The sequence below is a fragment of the Malaclemys terrapin genome, chromosome 2, assembly GCF_027887155.1.
Source record: "Malaclemys terrapin pileata isolate rMalTer1 chromosome 2, rMalTer1.hap1, whole genome shotgun sequence".
Taxonomy (NCBI): Eukaryota; Metazoa; Chordata; order Testudines; family Emydidae; genus Malaclemys; species Malaclemys terrapin.
Genome location: NC_071506.1, coordinates 154,381,031 through 154,402,284, shown reverse-complemented (window position 1 = coordinate 154,402,284; position 21,254 = coordinate 154,381,031). Strand labels below are relative to the sequence as shown.

General features: G+C 40.4%; 1 protein-coding gene across 1 annotated transcript in view; it reads right to left on the bottom strand.

The window, feature by feature from the left end:
• DNAH5 (dynein axonemal heavy chain 5) overlaps positions 1 to 21,254 on the bottom strand; it is a 222,059-nt gene that overhangs the window by 159,166 nt on the left and 41,639 nt on the right. Inside the window, exons 11-17 of the mRNA XM_054019813.1 lie at positions 17,364 to 17,579; positions 15,540 to 15,647; positions 14,568 to 14,653; positions 13,113 to 13,434; positions 7,704 to 7,910; positions 2,794 to 2,965; positions 1,105 to 1,250 (exon numbers count right to left, since the gene is read on the bottom strand). Of these exons, the coding sequence (XP_053875788.1) occupies positions 1,105 to 1,250; positions 2,794 to 2,965; positions 7,704 to 7,910; positions 13,113 to 13,434; positions 14,568 to 14,653; positions 15,540 to 15,647; positions 17,364 to 17,579 (1,257 nt within the window). The remainder of the gene's footprint in view (positions 1 to 1,104; positions 1,251 to 2,793; positions 2,966 to 7,703; positions 7,911 to 13,112; positions 13,435 to 14,567; positions 14,654 to 15,539; positions 15,648 to 17,363; positions 17,580 to 21,254) is intronic.

Genomic DNA, 21,254 nt, shown 5'->3' with positions numbered 1-21,254 from the left:
ATGCCCATTACCTTTGTATCACTGACCACTGCATGCATTGGTGGCTTTAAACTACCCTCCCACCACCAATAGGTTACATCCTAACTACACTGAAGGGAGAGCATTCAGGTATGATTACTTCTCAGAGGGTCTTTCATGGAAATTATATTACACAATTGCCTAGAAATGCCCTGCTTGCTGTATCTTACTGCTTTAAGAATCATGGAAATCTGACCATGCTAACACTTACGTGAGTAGTCACATGACATCACTGCAACTACTTATGGATATAAGAACTAGCTCAATGAGGACGGTTAAATAATTTGGTTAGTTGTTTAAGAGAAACCCTGGAACTGAAAGCCCATGGAACGTCAGTTAAAAATTAATTTGTTCTTTGTTTTCAATTTTAAATTCTGTAAGTAATTCTAACACCTCATTCCAGAATTCACTGTGATTTAACCAGCAATACTTGTTTTCACTTGCCTATTACATGTGAAAACTAAAAACTTGAATATGATTGGGTTAACTCATACCCTTCTGTGGGGAATGAAGTCTTTCCAAGGACCTACTCTTTTGCAATGTCTCAGGGATAGGGTTTGCCTGTGCACTGGCCCCCTCTATCCAGATCAGCTCAAGAGGCCATGGGGATAAAAAAAAACCTGCAAATTCCCAACCATCTCCATAGTACTACTCTCCAGGGCAGTTGAGAGCTGACCCCTCCGGTCAGCCAAAGCATGTTCACAGGCAACTGCAGCCCTTCTTGCTTCACAGAAACCATGTCATGACAAGTGTCAGACCTCTAAGACAGTGAGAGGAAAAAGGGTGAATGGAAGCTCTTCAAATTAAGTTCACTGGTGTAAAACAGGACAAGGAGTAACTACCATAGCCTGTCTGACACTGGAAGCTCAACAAGCCACCTCATAACTGAAACATTTGTGCATTTTAAACATGTCACTCTCAGAGAACTGGGACATTTTTAGTCATTCTCGTTATCAAATTACTTCAGTAATTTAAATCATTAGTGCAGTATTCATGTCTAATGAAAAGCATGTCATACTCACTCAGCAAGCACATACTTCAATGTAGAGTAACTAAACATATTTTTAGAAGAGTAAGTCTCATAACCTTAGTCATTTGGAGAAATTCCTCACAGGTAAGCGGTTCATCTTCTGGCAGTTCACAAAGCGGCACGCTGCTCATTTCTTGTAGAACAGCATCAATACGAAATTCTATCAGATCATTCACTCGATCAAGCAGCAGCTCCAGCTCAGCTTTCCAAACAAAAGATCATGCAAAAAAAAAAAATCCAAAAGAGGTTCAAAGGGAGGAGATGGTAGTTGTTATAAACCCCCCCCCCCCCTAATTCCTTTCTCATGCTTTTGTCCTCAACATGCTGATATATTTGGACTGATCACATTAGATTACATCAAATTTTCTTTCATTTTAAGTGTTATGACTTAAGGAGTAAGGTTTATGAATTCATGAAATAAAGTTTTTCTAAGAACTACCATTTTAGCATGTGTGCAACAGACAATGTGCAGCAAAATCTGGCCCCAGTTTCATCATATAATAACACTACCTAGTACTCAAAAACTCAGAATTTGCAATTAAGAAATTTGCCACTTATGAGCGGCAACAAGCAACAACGTTTTTTCCTTTATACAGATTTATTTACTGACCGTCCATATAGCCAAACTAATATTAAAACATTTTGACAAGGTATACCACCCTGCCCTTAAATAACATTTTTTAACTTCAAAGACGCTCGCAAGCATTATCCGCACCATTTTTTTTTCCTTCTAGATGTTTCAGTTGAGAGAGTTTAAGTGACTGCTCAAGCTCAGCATACCTGGATCTGACATGAATTAACGGTGGAGTACAATATGTGACAAACACCCACAATCAGGGACCCAGGTCATTTATGGATAGGTAACTTAATGTTGCAGGATTCACTTTGTGAGTCATGTTAAGCGCCATTTCCTGTATTTTTTTCTGATATAAGTAATCTTAGTTATTAGAGATGAAGGAACTTTTGGGTGGGATGTAGGTATCTTTGGCACTACATGGATCTGAAGTAAGCCAGATCTGTTGACCTTTGGGACAGGCTACAAAACCCATCTCTTCTCCCAGGCTGTTGCAGACGAAGGTGCATCCCATACAATGTTATTTATATTCTCTTTTCAGTTGTTGTTTTTTTTTAGTTTTGTGAGGCCTGTGGAGTTTATTTTTGCTTGTACCAGTATGACAGCACATGCTAAAAATTCAAAAGGCACTGGTGCCCTGGATGGCAGCTTATGTATTAGTGGATTTACACGAGTTTTAGAAAAAAATGCTAATTCAGTAAGATAAGAAGTTGTTCAGTGACAACATAAGAGGACCTTTACGTAAAGGTGCAGAGAAGCCCAGACAAGGTAAAGATTGATATGTGGTAGCTGCTGGGGAAGTGGAGGAGAATATCACAATTGTGAAGTTTGATAGAGTTTGCCCCTTTCCCTCCTATTTTCTTCAAGTATTGGCATGCTGCAGGCATGTACACATGGCAGTAAAATTGGTGTATACCCCAGACAGCCCCACTGAGATCCCAGGGAAGTCAGTGAGATTGAACTGAATTTAAGGCAGCTCAGAATTTGGCTCCCAGGGTGAATAAACATTACAGTACATTACAGGTGAGAATTTTGGTGTTTTAATTTATGCAACAGTATAATTTGTATAATAAAAATGAATGTTGCACTCAACATTGGACTGTATATCTGGATTGAAGCAAACAACTCAGAGTTTAGTGGAAGAACGCTGATTCGCTACAAGCATGCTTACCTAGTTTGTCAAAAATATTATTTATGTATTTCTCAGTGTTCAAGGAGGTCCAGTTTAGTGAAGTTAAACCAGGCTGAATAGCATCATCTACATTAGCTAAGTGAGGAGCCATTAGTTGATCAATGGGTGTTTGTATTTTTGATTTAATTCTCTTATATTCTGCCAGCATCATCTGAAATAAATGGAGGGTAATAACACTAATTAACAAGCACAATGCAAACCTTTCGCTATGCTGATAGTTGCATCTAGTTACATTAAAAACAAAGTTCCACTCTTCATGAAAAGTCAGGTTTTTATTATTTTCCATTTTATAAAAAAGTATTTTGGAAACAATGAAACACTTGATTCTTTTCACATTGGCTTTAACTCTGTATTTTTAATGACCCTACTAATCCTTAAGAATCCTAAAGTCTCCTACAAAAAATACCATGAACACTTGATCACTGAAATGCACTACCACCACTGCACAACATAATTGGAGCAATGGGAAGAGAAGAACTAACTTAAATGAAACTTTGAGGGGACCTCAGTGTCACCGTCTAATCAGAATTAGAATTCGGCTAGGATAACCAAATTAACATCCTTGCTGAAAACAAAATGTTATATTGAACATATTGATCAGGGCCTCTTACATTTAATCTAGTAGACCGCACTTCCAACAGTGCCACTTAGTACAATGACGGGATATAAGTCCAGTACACCACCTAGGGACAAGTTCTAAAAGGCACCCTTTAGCTTTGGGTACCCACCTTAACTCTCCTAAAGCCTAATTTTTCCACAGGTGAGTGAGTATCTGCAAACTAACCTAAGCAATTGTAGTGCCAAGTGGATCCACACCTGTGAAATATTAGGTCTCAGATGACTCAAGCTGGGCATCCAAAATTTAAGGTTGCTTTTTTCAGTTTTTGGTCTCAGGCCGAGATGCTGCAGCCAAGTGTGGATGGGTGCAGCATTCTAACGCAGAGGAACAGTTTAACATCACCATACCAATGGATATCCTGTGTCAGACCAATGGTCCATCTAACCGAGTATCCTGTCTTTCAGCAGTGGTCAGTGCCAGATGTTTCAGAGGGAATCAATAGAACAGAGAAATTTTGACATGTGATCTAGTCCCAGCTTCTGGCAGCCAGAAGTTTATGGACACCCGGAGCATGGGGTTGCATCTCTGACCATCTGGGCTAATAGCCATTGATGTACCTATCCTTCATGAACTTATCTCATTCTTTTTTTATCCCAGTTATACTTTTGCCTTTCACTACATTTCCTGACAATGAGTTCCACGGGTTGACTGAGCATTGTGTGAAGAAATACTTCCTTCCTTTAAATCTGCTGCCTATTAATTTCCTTGGGTGACCCCTAGTTCTTGTGTTATGCTAAGGGGTTAATAACACTTCCTTATTCACTTTCTCCACACTATTCATGATTTTATATACCTGTATCACATCCTCTCATCAGTCATCTCTTTGCTAAGCTGACCGGTCCCAGTCTTTTTAATCTCTCCTCATATGGAAGCTGTTCCATATCCCTAATCGTTTTGTTGCCCTTCTCTGTACTTTTTCCAATTCTAATACATCCTTTTTGAGATGGTGTGACAGGGTGTGCATATCCCACACTAGCAAGAAAGGGTTAATCCCACCCTCAGACCGTGCTGGGCATGCTCCAACTGCTATGCTAGTATAAAGGAGAACAGCTCAGCTCAGTCTGGGATGACTGCCAAAGAGGAAGGATGCTTGGTGGAGGCTTCAGCCCAGGAGCCGCTACAGCCCTTGCCTCCAGGAGCCGGAGATCCCAAGAACCAGACCGGAGAGCTGTTGCCTACAGCTAACCAGTTGCAGTCAGAGTCTTAGGGAATTACCTGCACCAAAGAGCCCAAAGACCCCAACATCAAACAGACCACGACTTCAGGAAACAGGGTAAGAAGTGTCCCAGGGAGGGGGAGCGAGTGAGTTGTAACCTCCTTAAAGCAGAGTCAGTGTGTTGCAGTAGGATCCTTGCTGACTGGGTGGTGGACTCACTTGCCACTGGCAGGACCCTGGGCAGGGACCCATTGAAGCAGGGAGGGCCCGGGTTCCCCTACCCCAGGTGTCACCCCCCCCTGGGTGGCGACCCCTGACTCTGGCCACTAGGCCACACAGCCCGGCACTCAACGGCCACCACTTTGTTTTGGGCCACTAGGCCATGCAGTCCTGAACACCAGCATAGCCACTTTCACTCTGGCCATTGAGCCAAAGTATCTTGAATCCCAGGACAGTCTGGTAGACTGTAACTGCAGTGCCACCACGCCCACGATCCACCCCAAAGGGGGACGGGATGTGCATACACTGCAACAGATGGGGTGACCAGTACAGCAAGCAGTATTCACGGTGTGGGTGTATCATGGATTTAGATCGTGGCATTATATTTTCTTTCTTATAATCTATCCCTTGCCTAATGGTGCCTAACATTCAGGTACTGTTTTTGACTGCTGCTGCACATTGAGCAGATGTCTTCAAAGAACTAGCCACAACAACTCCAAGATCTCTTTCTTGAGTGGTAACAGCTGATTTAAACCCATCATTTTGTATATATAGTGGAGATTATGTTTTCCAATGCTCATTACTTTGCACTTATCAACAATGAATTTCATCTGTCATTTTGTTCCCAGTCACACAGTTTTGTGAGATCCAGGGCCGGCTCCAGGGTTTTGGCCGCCCCAAGCAGCCAAAAAAAAAAAAAAGAAAGCCGCAATCGCGATCTGCTGCGGCAATTCGGCGGGAGGTCCTTCGCTCTGAGCGGGATTGCCGCTGAATAGCTGGACGTGCCGCCCCCCTCCGGAGTGGCCGCCCCAAGCACCTGCTTGCCAGGCTGGTGCCTGGAGCCAGCCCTGGTGAGATCCCTTTGTAACTATTCGCTGTCAGCTTTGGACTTAACTATTTTGAATAATTTTGTGTCCTCTGCAAATTTTGCCTCCTCACTCTTCATTCCCTTTTCTGGATCATTTATGAACATGTTGAACAGCACAGGTCCCAGGGCAGATCCTGGGAGGCCGCATTATTTACCGCTCTCCATTGTGAAAACTTACCATTTATTCCTACCTTTGTTTCCCATCTTTTATCCAGTTACTGATCCCTGAGAGGACCCTCTCTCTTATCCCATGACTCCTTACTTTGCTTAAGAGCCTTTGATGAGGGACTTTGTCAAAGGCTATCTGAAAGTCCAAGTACACTGTATGCACTGCATCACCCTGTGCACATGCTTGTTGACACTCTAAAGGAATCCTAATAGATAGGTGAGGCATGATTTCCCTTTACAAAAGCCATGTTGACTCTTCCCCAACATATTGTGTTCATCATCCATGTATCTGATAATTCTGTCCTTTACTATAGTTTCAACCAACTTGCCTGATACTGAAGTTAGGTTTAACAAGCTGTAATTGCCAGGATTATCTCTGGAGCCTTTTTGAAAAATCAGTGTTTGCTGTATTAAGTAGTTTGGACATTAAATGCTAAAAAGGTTGGTAAACTGTAAGAAGTAGGTTTAGTTTTGGTGGATCAGGGGGTCAAGTCTACATATGGATCTAATATTGGTGCTAAAGTCTTTTTTCTGCAATACCTTTTCATGGGACCTAATTGATAATACAAGTAAATTAGTAGTCAGAATTTTGAATATTTTTGAGACCCAAAGCCTAATTTTTTAAAGAAAGGCCATCTTTTAACAGCCCAGTCAAAAGACATCATATGAAGATATTCTGATAACTGGTGATGCAGTTTTAAGTTTAAAAGGAGTTAGCAGAATATGTTTTTAACAAATCTATGAATATTCCTGGAAATCTGATATAAAGATATCCAGAGGCTACAAACATTTAGTTTGAAATATACTTGCTTCACTACTGTGTGATCTTACCACACACAACAGCATGACAAAATGCCATGGCCCAACACTGAAATGTATATATAAAGGAGGACAAAGATAGAAATGGTATTCTATAATCACCCTGGTTTTTAATAAGTCCAAACCAGTTGTTTAAATTGATAAGTGACCTAATCTGTTTGAGTTCTTGAAATCCAAAAGTTTTGAGTACGAACCAATCTATAGGCCTCTTCCTGAACTCTCCACAGGTTTTACTCGCCAAGAGTTTCTTCTCAGCCATGTAAACATGACCCCCCTCAAGCTCTATTTCCAAGAAAGGGGCTCCTTCATTACCCAGAACACTGACTTCTCCTGTTTCTCAGCATGGCAAAACAAGAATGGTCAGAAACAGGCCTCCTTTCCTCTATTTTATTATACGGGCATCTCAGCAGAGTCACAGGACTCTTTCTTGAAGTGGACCAGAGCACCTCCGCATCATTCTTTGAAATCAGCATATTATCAGAAACCAAAACTCCATCTTCTCTCTACATCTTCTAGCACAGCAGGCCCAAAAAGTACATCAAGTGTAATGCTGGTGCAGCAGCTGCACTGCCTAGTTACTGGAGTCTTTGTGTCTATCCAAGGCACAATACTTTTAGGGGCAACTGCTGGGTCGGCATGCCTCATTGCTGTCCCCTACCCAGATTGTGCTCAAAGCTGAACCACAGTTGTGTTTGAGAAATGCCAGCTGTTTTGCCTGAACTCATACAGCAATAAGGTTATATTACTTAGGAAGTGCTTCCACCCCTCCAAACTTCTAGACCTCAGTGCCTTCCTTCCACACTGCCATGCCTCCTAGAGGTTATGTTTAAGAACAAAGTCATAGTAGCACCTAAAAAATTGCATGAAAAAGATGGAGGTGAACTGTCAAGTCCTTTTCCCACCTTAATCACTTTCCTGGTGCATAGTAGTCTGAATTTGTTCATTTTCAATCTTTAAATAAGATAGTATTTTTATCTTTCATGAAATTATTGGAGCTTTCAATAGCTCTATTCAGATCTAAATGAATAAAATAAACCTACCTGCAGTTGATTGAAATTCTTCTTGTATGAGTCTTGCTTTTGCTGTAGAGCAATGGCGAAAGGCGGGATTTCAAGGTGCATGTGAGCCATGCACTCTGTTTCCCGAATTAAAGTCAATATCTGAGGGTCAAAATTCACAAATAATTCTCCTGTCTCTGGAGCCTTCACCAACAGGGATGCTTGAAGCCCTGTTTTCGTTACTTCAATCTGCAGGAAACAAGAAACAGTCTTGCCAAATAATCACAACCAAGTCAATACTATGCTCTGAATTTGGATTCAAATATACACATAGAATCTGAATTACAAAAGTGCTAGTGGAAACAAATTAATACTCAAATCTGATATAGTCTGAATGTAAGCTTAATATCACCTCCATGTAGATTAGAGTGAAAAACTGCCTTCCTGCCAAGCTAAGTAACTACCTAGATTTTCTTCTGAATTTTGGGCCTGTTGTAATAATTGGGCGTACAAGTTTACCCTAATTGTGAGCTCAACTGTAAAAAGTGGGTAATGATGCATGAATTGTTACAATGACCTATTATATAAAATTATTTCAAAAAAGGTAAAGAAACTCAAGAAATTTAAATTAATTTAAACAAGAAGGGCTTCACTAATACCACTCAAGGACTGTTAAAATCATGCCTGGTGAACAAAAAAAGCTAAGGAGCAAAAATGTATAAACAAAAACTGGTGTGTCAGAAATTAGGACTAATTAGTAACAAAAGAGCAAGGAAATGGGCTATTCTATCTCTCTCTCCTTTTTATGGTCATTTAAAAAACAAAAAAACTTGGGGGAAAAAATTGGCTTCTGGAGCTAGCTTCACTATCATGGCTTCCACCCCCACTGTCTCCTGGGACCCCAGGCTTCATCATCCTGATACAAAGAAGTGTCCTGACCAACCTGGGCAAAAAAATGGGGGGGGGGGGGCAGCCCAGATGACATTGCCACCTCTTCTAGCTCCAGCTGAATCCTGAGCACCATCTGGGTTCTGAGACTTTATCTCCCCCATCCTTTCCTTCCTTATTTCTTTTCTTTCCTATCTCTCTCCTTTTTGCTTTCTGTTTAATAAGAGTCGGACTTAGCTGGCCAAAGCTATATATTTTGCAACACTGCTGTGAGCCTGCACACCTAAAAACAGTGCCCACCTAAACAGCCTGCTAACAAAACAATATGCTGTGCCTGTGTTTTCTCAGTAAGTTTACATGTACCAGTCAACAAGAAAAAGACAGAGCTGCATTTTCTAACTTTGCTATTCTTTTCTCTTCTCTTTTGTGCGTGTTTGTCTTTTTAGAAAATGGAATCCAAGTTTAGCAGCCACAATAACAGCTCCCGCCCAGCTCAACTAACTTCTCTTTTCATCAAAAAGGACAGCTATTACCAGCTTTAATACAATCTAAAAAACTGTCAGACAAGGGGGTTTTCCTTCTAAAAATTCTCCAGCTAAAAAATGGAAACAAAAAGTCAGTTAAAATAAAAGCCATACTTAATACTTGAATAAGCCCTTCTCCCATCCCCTTCACCCCACCCCCATCCCCACCAGCGCTTCTTTTCTGTATCTTCAATAAGAGGTTTAAAAGCTTTTAATGGTGTTTCAGAGTAGCAACCGTGTTAGTCTGTATCCGCAAAAAGAACAGGAGTACTTGTGGCACCTTAGAGACTAACAAATTTATTAGAGCATAAGCTTTCGTAGGCTACTTTCGTGGGATGCATCCTAAGAAGTGGGCAGTAGCCCACGAAAGCTTATGCTCTAATAAATTTGTTAGTCTCTAAGGTGCCACAAGTACTCCCGTTCTTTTTAATGGTGTGTTTGCTATGGTACTAAGCAGGCTAAGGTCTCTATATACCAAACTCCAAACCTTATTTAAAACTGTCTAACATTCAACTGTAACTGTGTTATGTTAACACCTTTAGCTCTTTGGGAACCTTTATTCCACCTAAATTAATCAGGCAGGCAACGAACATGAAAATTAATGCAGCAACACAAATTGGAGCTATGAAGGAAGTAGTGTCACAAATAGAATGGAGAGCCTCCCAAGGCCATAGAAATGTAGGGCTGAAAAGGACTCTGAGAGATCACATCGTCCAGCCCCCTGCACTGATGCAAGATCAAGTATTCCTAGACCATCCCTGACAGGTGTTTGTCTAACCTGTTCCTAAAAACCTCCAGTGATAGAGATTTCACAACCCCTCTTTGAAGGCTTTTCCAATGCTTAACTACCCTTATTGTTGATTTCAGATAATTTTTCCAGTTTGTCATGGTCCTTTGGAAGTTTAATCCTGTCCTCCAGAGTGATTGCAACATCTCCCAGCTTGCTGTCATCCACAGGTTTTATAAAAAATACTCTCCATTCCATTATCCAAGTCACTATTGAAATGACTGAATAGTACTGGACTCTGGACAGACCCTTGCAGGACCCCACTAGATTCGTCCTCCCAGTGTGGCAGCAAATCACTCAACTTTTTTTTTAATAGTTTTTCAACAAGTTGCAAACCTACATTATAATAATTTCATCTAGGCCACATTTCCCTAGTCTATGAGAATGTTCAAAAGCCTTACTGAAATCAAGCTATATCATATCTTCTGCTTGCCCCTATTCACTAGTAACTGCGTCAAAAAAGGAAATAAGATTGGTTTGGCACGATTTGTTCTTGACAAATCCATGCTGGCTATTACTTATAACACTGTTATCCTCTAGGTCAGGGGTCCAAGGCTGCATGTGGCTCTTTGGTTGCCCCCTTGCAGGCAGCCATTTTTTTGAGGGGGTGTGAGGTGCAGGCTCTGGCCAGGAGGTGCTTACCACAGGTGGCTCACGTCAGGTGGCACAGCAGGGCTCTGGCCCCACATCCCAGAAGCGGCTGGCTGCTGGTATGTGTCTGTGCGCCCCTTGGGGGAGGGGGGCAGCGGGCTTCCGTGCACTGCCCATGCCCATAAGCAGCACCCCCGCAGCTCCCATTAGCCGGTTTCCAGCCAATGGGAGCTTTGAGGACGGTGCTGGGGGTAGGGGCAGCGCGCAGAGCCACCTCCCCTCCCCCGCCAGTGGCTCGCAGAGACGTACCAGCAGCCAGCCACTTCTGGGACCTTACCTGTAGTAAGTGCCTCCTTGCCAGAGTCTGCACCTCGCACCCATCCCATACCCCAACCCCTTGCCCCAGGTCAGAACCCCCACCTGCATCCAAACTCCCTCCCTGACCCCACACCTCCTCCTGCACCCCAATCCCCTGCCCCAGCCCAGAGCCCGCTCCTGTTTATATTCAAATTCAAATGGCAGAAGTCACATTAAAAGTATTGGTGAGTAGTAATAATTTTAATATGTTCCATTATTATAAGTTGATAAATTCTAACTCTACAAGTAGCTTTGCATGTGATGTGGCTCTCAAAATATTTCGGTCAAAGACAAAAACAAAAAAATGGCTCTTCTTCTTTGAAAAGTTACCGACCCCTGCTCTAGATGCTTACAAATATAATAAAATTTGAAAAAATGACAAATCTGTATTTATAGTTATTTGGGGGTAAGTGGAACACAGCTTCTTGCCTTGTATGGGAAATAATCCCAGCCTGAACTACCTGCTGCTGCTATGTCTCTGCAATAACTATGCTACTATATGTCCATTCCTCATTATTATCTCCCCCTTGATCATCATTATCCGTTCAAAAGTTGTAGATAATGGCTGCCTAAGCAATACTTTGCCATGTGATTTATCCCATGTTGGGCACAGTATTTTACTTTCCAATCAGATATGTAGGAGATCTTTTCACCATATTTCAAGGGCCAAAACACACTTATAGAGGCTGCTCAAACAGTGTCACAAATTCATTGAACACAACTGCAATAATTCATGATCTCAGGAAGCTGTCAAGTCATTTCACGTCTTGCAAGTTCATTAATAATAATTCAGCTAATATGACTGTACATTACTCAAGATGTTACTGTTCCATAACATTCATTGTGCAAATAAGGCAGCACAACTTTCCCACAAAGAAATTCTGGAGCTCCCACGTTTCTGTTAAGAGATTCATTATCCCCTCCACCCTAGCTGGGGTGGTGCAATCCTTTTCCTCATGCAGGTATTATGTTTTTTCACTCAATTTTTTAAAACACTTCTCCATGAAGTATCCCTTACACCTTTTCCCATCCTGTACTAACATAAGCACACAAGCCCAGTATTGCTGCAAGCTCACTTTTAATGTCCAAACTCTTTCATCACCAATATATGTTGAACAGAACTAGACTGACACAACACTACAAGAGATCATGGTGGTAACTATCTTACTATAGAAAGAGGGAGATGGACAAGATAACACTCTTTTAGCAAAAATTAGAGACAGAAAAGATCTAGTTGGTGACTAACCTTTGGAATGGCCAAAGTGGTCTATGCAAGGAGTTGCTAGCAGCACAGAGGAGGAGTGTTTCTGTTATGTTCCCAATAACTACTGGACAGGCCATCTGGAGACCAGGTACAGAAACCAACTCTAGAGCTCTCATGGTAGGATGTAATGGTAAAGACAAGTCCCTCCAGTATCTCTAAAGCTTTGCAACATGTCAGCCAGGCCACATGAGTTTCAAGCTGATGGTAACATAATAAGTCATTCAGCAGTCACTGAAGAGCAGTGACTATTTCTAAGTGTCCATCAAATCCCTATTTCTATAAAGGAAAATCATACCTTGTCAAGTGGGTGTACTAAGAAGAGAGCATGTAGGAAGCTTTTATCATCACGAGTGCTCCTACAGCAGCAAAGAAGGAGCTTAGCCTTGTTCTCAAGCACTAAGATGGCAGTCTAGTCCATATCTATCCACCCTCTGTGGCTTCAAACAAGTATGATCTGCCAGCACAGTAATGCCGCCAGCCCCCTACTGCTGCTATGAACAGTAAGGATAGAATTTGCCTGTAGTGCATAGTATGCTGCCTGAACTAGGGACACATTTCATTTTGAGCTAGGCACTTCAACAGGAAAGTTGGCCAGATTCTCTTCAGAAAACAATCTGTGGGACACAGCAGAGTATGAGGGCCTGCAAAGGAGCCTGTTACAGAGCCTTGATTATGGTTTAAGTTCTATGCCAGCCCCATCCCATGACACTTTAAACCAGCATAGAAAGTGCTCTAAAGTTGAGCTGTTGGCCATGACCTCCAAGAGGCCATCTGCCAGTGGAAAATAGCCAAAGCACAGTAACACTCTGGTCATTCCCTCTCCCACCCAATTTTTACCCCCGTGCTGGGAGCTGCAGGAGAAGGCATAGTAGCTAGCTATACCGTACTCTGCTAGTTAGGGACTTCTTATACCATGGCAATCCACTGATCCCATGTTTATACAGCATCTAACACTGTGGGTCCCTAGGCATTAATATAGCAGCAAAAATATTAAAAACAATTCAACTTTCACAGTCACAGCAGCAAGTGAAACATTTTACCTGCTGAAGCCATCCCCTGTGATAAATAACCTCAAACTCCAAGAGAACTTTTGCCACTTTGTTATAGTTACGAACTATGCGCTTGGCTTCGCATGTCTGCAGAACAGTGGGATGCTGTTGGAAGAGGTCCATTGGTTCCTGGATCCTGTGGAAGAGTTGGCGTGCCCACAAGATCTTACCAGCTATTGGTGGCAGGTTACGAGCCAAAGGAGGGTCATTTTTCTGTTTAGTGTACAGCTTAGAGACCATCTCAATGTCATGACCATAGTTCTGAAGGATTTTCTGGTATTTTTCATCAATGCCAAGATTGGGGATTTCTAATCTGATAAAAAAAAAAAAAAAAAAAAAAACAAGGATGATCATTGGAAAATTTGCCACGAGACTTCAGTGATTAGGGGGCTCTTCTAGTTTTGAGTTTGAATGTACAATCATTTTTACACACTTTTGTATGCTCTGTGGAGAACAAATGCATTCTCAGCCTGACATTCAGCAACACCTTCCAAAATATATCCCTACAACCAGAAACTAGGCCAGGTTTAGACAGTGTAACAGAAAGTGTTTCTAAATAAGCCTAGAAATATCCCTCTATCACACATATAAAGGGAATCTCACTAGTGCTAACTTCAAGTGTAACCTCACATGGTTTTCAACAAGTAGTAACACAACCCTGAACCCATCAATGGCCTGAAATACAGGAACTCAGTTATACAGAATAGGGCAGAAGAATTGTGACAGTACAGACTGAGCTTGCCCTTCATTCTGCCATTTTAATGATTGAAAGCAGTACTGCTAGCCCATCTTCAGCTATTGATACCACAGCAAACCATGGCAATGCGACATTGTATGTCAAGATGCAGCATGCTCAATGACGACAAATAGATTTCAATATCCAAAAGAGAACCTTCAGCCCACATGCAGATAGTCAGTTCCCGTGCTATATTTCAATCATAAAGACAGATAAAAATAAATAGACTTTGTATACTGCATTAGAGATACGGAACAACAACAAAAATTGAGTGATTTTTCTTTCCAGTGTCTATAATCAATGTAGAAGTTAAATATGCTTGACCCTAAAAAGCTTAAGAAATTATTCAAGAACCATTATCCTTACATAAAGTTTACACTGTCATCTAAGGTCAGTAAGATCAGGTGATCTCACAAATGTGGTGGCCATGCAACTGTCCAGAAATAAATTCTACTTATGCAGACTGTCAGAAGTGTTCAGCTTTTCTTTTAAAGCAATCTAAGTAGATCCTTTCTTTTTATCAGAATTGGTGAAAAGACATACTTAAAATGATTACTCGAGTATCAATGTATGTCCAACAAGAACAAAAGCATTTTATAGCCAATTTCTTCATTTTTACTTTGTCAAAAGAGATTATATTTGACCTAATGTGCAGAAAACTGATATGCTGCTCTAGGGCATACTAGATATATTTATAAATATCCCTTTACCTTTCGAATTTCTTCAGCATACTAAGAGCTCTTTCAGTGGTTGGAATCCTTTCAAAGGTGATGTCCATAAAGGTCTTTAACTGATTCTGGAGAACGAAAAAGGTTATACTGAGGAGAGCTCTATGGACTGCACATATTAAATATACAAAGTACTATTTGTCAGTGTGTTTATCATATACTGTACATGAACACAAACTACTTACCTGATAACAGCTGCAGTTATCCTACTTTGGATGTTGTGTGAAAAGAAAATAGCAGAAAAGCAATCTACCTCTCCAGTTCCCTCTGTAGCTACAGAGACCACAGGAGCTCTTGTTTTCTCAGCTGTTCAACCACGTCAACAACTATAATCTGAGGGAATGCCTTCCTTCTCCAAGGCAGCCAAATCAAGCTCTTACATGGATATTGACTTAGTATAGCAACCTAGTTCTCCCATCAGCTTTACATGGCTCCAGGGGTTAGTGTGTGCAGTTTGCCCTCTAAGAGCCTGCATTTGGGGATTAGGGTAGAAACTTCTCTTTTGGAAGAAATGGGTGCTTAAGTTCTATAAAAGTGAGCATCCTCTATTATTCCCTGCACTGGAATACTATGCGTGTGCTGGCCTTTATGCACCAGGCTGGTTTTAGCAAGAGACAGTTAAATGCAACGTGTAGCCCCTATAAACAGACTCAAGAGTTAAGCACTCCCAAATGCTGTATCAATCTCAGGATGGATAGGAAGTGTTAATCCACTAAGTTGCTGTGTGATATTGGAGTGGTATTAGATTTATCATTCATTCTAAATGGAAATTTGTATTTTTGATTCATGAGCAAAAACACTCCAAATGCTCCAGCCATTAAATCAGAGCATGCATACACACACTGATATTGCCTCAAATGGACACTTTTTCCCCTTTTGGCATTCCAATCAATTAACAGTAGTAAGCCTAGCCAAAAAAATAATAATCACCAAGCACTTAATTATGCAACCTACATGAAGGTCACTGGTTTGTTTGCAAAACTCTTCATAGTCCTGGTCAAAATCAGTCTTTCGTTGATCTAAGAAGTTGTACTCCTTTTTCTTCATGGTGGCAACAATGCTCTAAACAATTTTTGAAAGAAAACAAAATATCAGAATACAGTTGCCTTATCAAGCAACCTGTCATGTTCAGTTACTTACATCTGTTGGGTTTACAAGGTTGCGTTCTGTGTTTTCTACTATAGATATTAAAATCTCCATTTTTCAAATGCATAAACAAAACAATCTGAGTGATAGATAAGGAAAAAATTACAACACAGTCCACAGCAGTTGCACTTTAAAACACTTCCATCTATTGTAAGTTTTAATGTAGAAACTGATAGAAAATTCAAACCCTAGTGATTTTCTCATTTAAACATATTTGTTACCCATAAATAATTCTTTTCACATACAAGTGTGCAACACTTCCATATAATACACTCTGGTACAAAGTAGTAGTATATCAGACAAAGCGAACAAAAGTTCACGTTAAATTTCTAACAAAAACACACTATTAATAGTATTTCCTTTAATTGATGTATTCTGTGAGGAAAAGAGGAATATTCAGAATCACATTCCACTGCATAAACAGCCCTAGCATTTGTTACTTGCCCACTGTTCCAGCATTGCTGCAGTTTGCACAAACGGAAGCACAGATTGGTTGGCTCCCCGACACCGGTAGCCAATAATACTGTTAAAAGGTGGGTTTACTCCTGCTGATCAGCCACAGTTCAGCATGCTAGCTGGCTTGTCATGCTCCACTTATCATTTAAGTCCAGACCCATATTTTTCATTGGCATAGATGGATTCACCATTGTGAAGACATTTTAATCTAAACCTACTGATTTTTTTTACCCTTGTTATAATAATTTCTTCCATGAACAAAGTAAACCTAAGATAGCAACTAAATGACAGAAGATTACATGTGTTCATACTGTTCTATTCAACTGGTAAATGAACTCCAGAACCCTTTACTTGTCAAGTGTTTCAGCCAACCACAAGACAGTGGATACCTATGACACTGCCACATAGTTCAGTAATTTAAATAAGGCTACTACCATTCAATAGCAGCATGGCCTCATAATGACCTTCAGGCCTTTTTTTAATTGGCCTTTGATTTTTACCATCAACAGCATGATATGTATTATTTCAGAATGAAGCATAAATTTTCTCCCCCTGAACAGAGGGCTGCATAAAGCTCTTAACATAGGGCTTCAGTGGTGCAATGGCTCTTGAGTGTATCCATGGAGTTTTACCCTAATATCATTATCAAGACAATTCTTTACTGGCAACTCATCTTAAGGCACAGCTGTAGCAGTGAAACATCAGCACCAGACAACCTAAATAGGTGACCTCCCATCACAATGTTCAAATACCATGAATTTTATTTTTATACTGATAGAATCATGACATTGTGCCCTTGACTGTGAAAGGAATAATGAGGAAAGGAAATAAGGAATCCATGTATCTCTGCCCCAACCTCTTGCATTTATCCATGTTTTGCATATTTTGCCTATTTCACCCCAACCTTTCTTGCATATACTCCCTCCTTCTTTGCACATTTATCCCTCCCTCTAAACCTTTGATGGAAAATGCTTATTTAACAGCAATTATATTGACTATAAAAGTCTGGTGTTTTCAAGTAGATTCAACAATATACATCTTTGATAACGGACTAGTACCCAGTAAGATTAGTACAGCCTATTTTTAAAATTTCTCCATAGTCTGTCATCTACATTTGTTGTTTTAATTCCAACTCTGCCTAATGGTGTGAGAGGGCAAGATTTGCTTGGTGTGTACCTGATATTTTGTTGTCATAACTTCCAATCCTTCAATCTTTGATTCTTGCAGAACTAAGTAGGTTGTAATGGTACTGAAGACATGTATAATTTTAACTAGACGTCGATGAAATGTTTCAAATTTTCCAAAGATATACATCTCACTAAAATCAAACTGTCTTTCAGCTGGATTTTGTTCTAGTTTTTCTTTTGTCTTGTGAAAACAATTTTGATACTCCTTGGAAACAACAAAATTGAACAAACATGACAGACATCATAAACATGTCAGAAAATTGAACAACATGACAGACATTTCATTTTCATAATCTAGAATAGAATTATCTAGACAGTCACCATCTCTAATCAACTTGGGGTGGGGGGGTAAATTTGATCAAGTAATCACCTGTCTACACTACACCAAGTCTTTAGTGCAGTTCTTCTCTGAAAAATTAGGTTGAGAAATGGCATCATGGGATTCCACATTCATTATGTCTTCATATTTGCATATTCAGTTTGCTTATCACATTCTTAGCTACATCAAAACAACCCTATTGCCTTCAATGGCACTATACAAGTGAACTCAAAAGTGGGAATTTAATTAATTAACATGTAGAAAAAAAAACCCAATTCACTTTCCCTTCGTTGGACAGTAGTTAGAACAAGGTTTATCATTAAGGGCAGATATGACTGAGTACAACCCAAATAGTTCTGCTGAGTAACAATGTCTTCAGTTTTCCCAAATCATTTCCTACAGTAAAGCACTGCATAAATTAGAGTGCAGCTCTGTTGCAACAAAAATACTTATTCTGGCTTGTGTGGACTGCACCAAACCTTACTATAATCAAGTTAAAAAAAATGTTCTGTCAAGGGTCAAACTATGAACAATTTAATAACACCGGTACATAGTTTCTCTCACAGATAGCCCCATTTAACTTGCGTACAATTACTCTCGTCTGAAGGACTACTGAAGAGCCAGGATTTTCACAAGTGCTTAGTAATTCTGGGTGTTGAACCTGTAACACTTTAAACCATTTTCTAAGGTTGGATGCTGAGAACTTCTTGAAAATCTACCCCCTTTACAGTGTTTTAAGTTCAGCACCCAGAATCACTAGTCACTTTTGAAAATCCTGGCCCAGATTGCTTGCTTGCTTGCCCCTGACAATAAGGGATTCATAATCTATCCCTACATTCTTGAATCAGACTTCAATTCCAAGCCAGTGCTTCTCAATATGCAATATTCCATCTTTAACCCAAGTACAGACCTAGACTTAAGTGTATGTAACTCAACTCTCTTCTTTTAAGATTAATCCCTAAAAGCATCTTCAATATGTAAATGAAAAATATTTAATTTAGATATTAAGGTTTGGATTTTTTGTAAAGGGGCTCGAAGGAGTTGGTTGCCAAATTCCAATAGGCTTTTTTGAAAAATCCCCACCTTAGCCTATAGGCAATATGCAAATCTCCAGTGTGCACTCTGGTTAACTTCAACAGCTCCTCCAAGTTTCTAGGTTGCCATGTATTCACTCTAACAATCCCCACCACCTCCTTACCATGACTACCATCTTTCTGGAGAAACTCAGAGGGCAAGAAAAATCCCAAATATTGCAGTGTTAAAAATGTCTATGTTGAAAATTTTACTCTAAGATTTTAAGTGCCTACATGATTTAGGAGCCCAAATTCCATTTTCAAAAGTCACTTAGGTATTTCAAAAGTTTACCCATAATCTCTTCTGGAGCTAATTAGGTGTTGAGGAATGTTTCCTTCCTGCTTTCATTATTCTTTCTAGTTATACTGACCAACATGCACCGGCCTGGGTGCCTAGAGCAAACCTCATATTTAAGCACCCAAATGAAAGATAGAAAATGTGGCAAAAGACCACCTTGGCTTAACCACGAGATCTTGCATGATCTAAAAAATAAAAAGGAGTCATATAAAAAATGGAAACTAGGACAGATTACAAAGGATGAATATAGGCAAACAACACAGGAATGCAGGGGCAAGATTAGAAAGGAAAAGGCACAAAATGAGCTCAAACTAGCTACAGGAATAAAGGGAAACAAGAAGACTTTTTATCAATACATTAGAAGCAAGAGGAAGACCAAAGACAGGGTAGGCCCACTGCTTAGTGAAGAGGGAGAAACAGTATCAGGAAACTTGGAAATGGCAGAGATGCTCAATGACTTCTTTGTTTCGGTCTTCACCGAGAAGTCTGAAGGAATGCCTAACATAGTGAATGCTAATGGGAAGGGGGTAGGTTTAGCAGATAAAATAAAAAAAGAACAAGTTAAAAATCACTTAGAAAAGTTAGATGCCTGCAAGTCACCAGGGCCTGATGAAATGCATCCTAGAATACTCAAGGAGCTAATAGAGGAGGTATCTGAGCCTCTAGCTATTATCTTTGGAAAATCATGGGAGACGGGAGAGATTCCAGAAGACTGGAAGAGTGCCCATCTATAAAAAGGGAAATAAAAACAACCCAGGAAACTACAGACCAGTTAAATTAACTTCTGTGCCAGGGAAGATAATGGAGCAAGTAATTAAGGAAATCATCTGCAAACACTTGGAAGGTGGTAAGGTGATAGGGAACAGCCAGCATGGATTTGTGAAGAACAAATCATGTCAAACCAATCTGATAGCTTTCTTTGCTAGGATAACGAGCCTTGTGGATAAGGGTGAAGCTGTGGATGTGGTATACCTAGACTTTAGTAAGGCATTTGATACGGTCTCGCATGATATTCTTATCGATAAACTAGGCAAATACAATTTAGATGGGGCTACTATAAGGTGGGTGCATAACTGGCTGGATAACCGTATTCAGAGAGTTGTTATTAATGGTTCCCAATCCTGCTGGAAAGGCATAACGAGTGGGGTACCGCAGGGGTCTGTTTTGTGACAGGCTCTGTTCAATATCTTCATCAATGACTTAGATATTGGCACAGAAAGTACGCTTATTAAGTTTGCGGATGATACCAAACTGGGAGGGATTGCAACTGCTTTGGAGGACAGGGTCATAATTCAAAATGATCTGGACAAATTGGAGATATGGTCTGAGGTAAACAGGATGAAGTTTAACAAAGACAAATGCAAAGTGCTCCACTTAGGAAGAAAAAATCAGTTTCACACATACAGAATGGGAAGAGACTGTCTAGGAAGGAGTATGGCAGAAAGGGATCTAGGGGTTATAGTGGACCACAAGCTAAATATGAGTCAACAGTGTGATGCTGTTGCAAAAAAAGCAAACAGGATTCTGGGATGTATTAACAGGTGTGTTGTGAGCAAGACATGAGAAGTCATTCTTCCGCTCTACTCTGCTCTGGTTAGGCCTCAGCTGGAGTATTGTGTCCAGTTCTGGGCGCCGCATTTTAAAAAAGATGTGGAGAAATTGGAAAGGGTCCAGAGAAGAGCAACAAGAATGATTAAAAGTCTTGAGAACATGACCTATGAGGGAAGGCTGAAAGAACTGGGTTTGTTTAGTTTGGAAAAGAGAAGACTGAGAGGGGACATGATAGCAGTTTTCAGGTATTTAAAAGGGTGTCATAAGGAGGAGGGAGAAAACTTGTTCACCTTAGTCTCTAAGGATAGAACAAGAAGCAATGGGTTTAAACTGCAGCAAGGGAGATCTAGGTTGGACATTAGGAAAAAGTTCCTAACTGTCAGGGTGGTTAAACACTGGAATAAATTGCCTAGGGAGGTTGTGGAATCTCCATCTCTGGAAATATTTAAGAGTAGGTTAGATAAATGTCTATCAGGGATGGTCTAGACAGTATTTGGTCCTGCCATGTGGGCAGGGGACTGGACTCGATGACCTCTCGAAGTCCCTTCCAGTCCTAGAATCTATGAATCTATGAATCTATGAAAGCTTATATTTAGGTAACTAGGTGTGGAATTTGTAGTGCAACTTTAGGATTGCAAA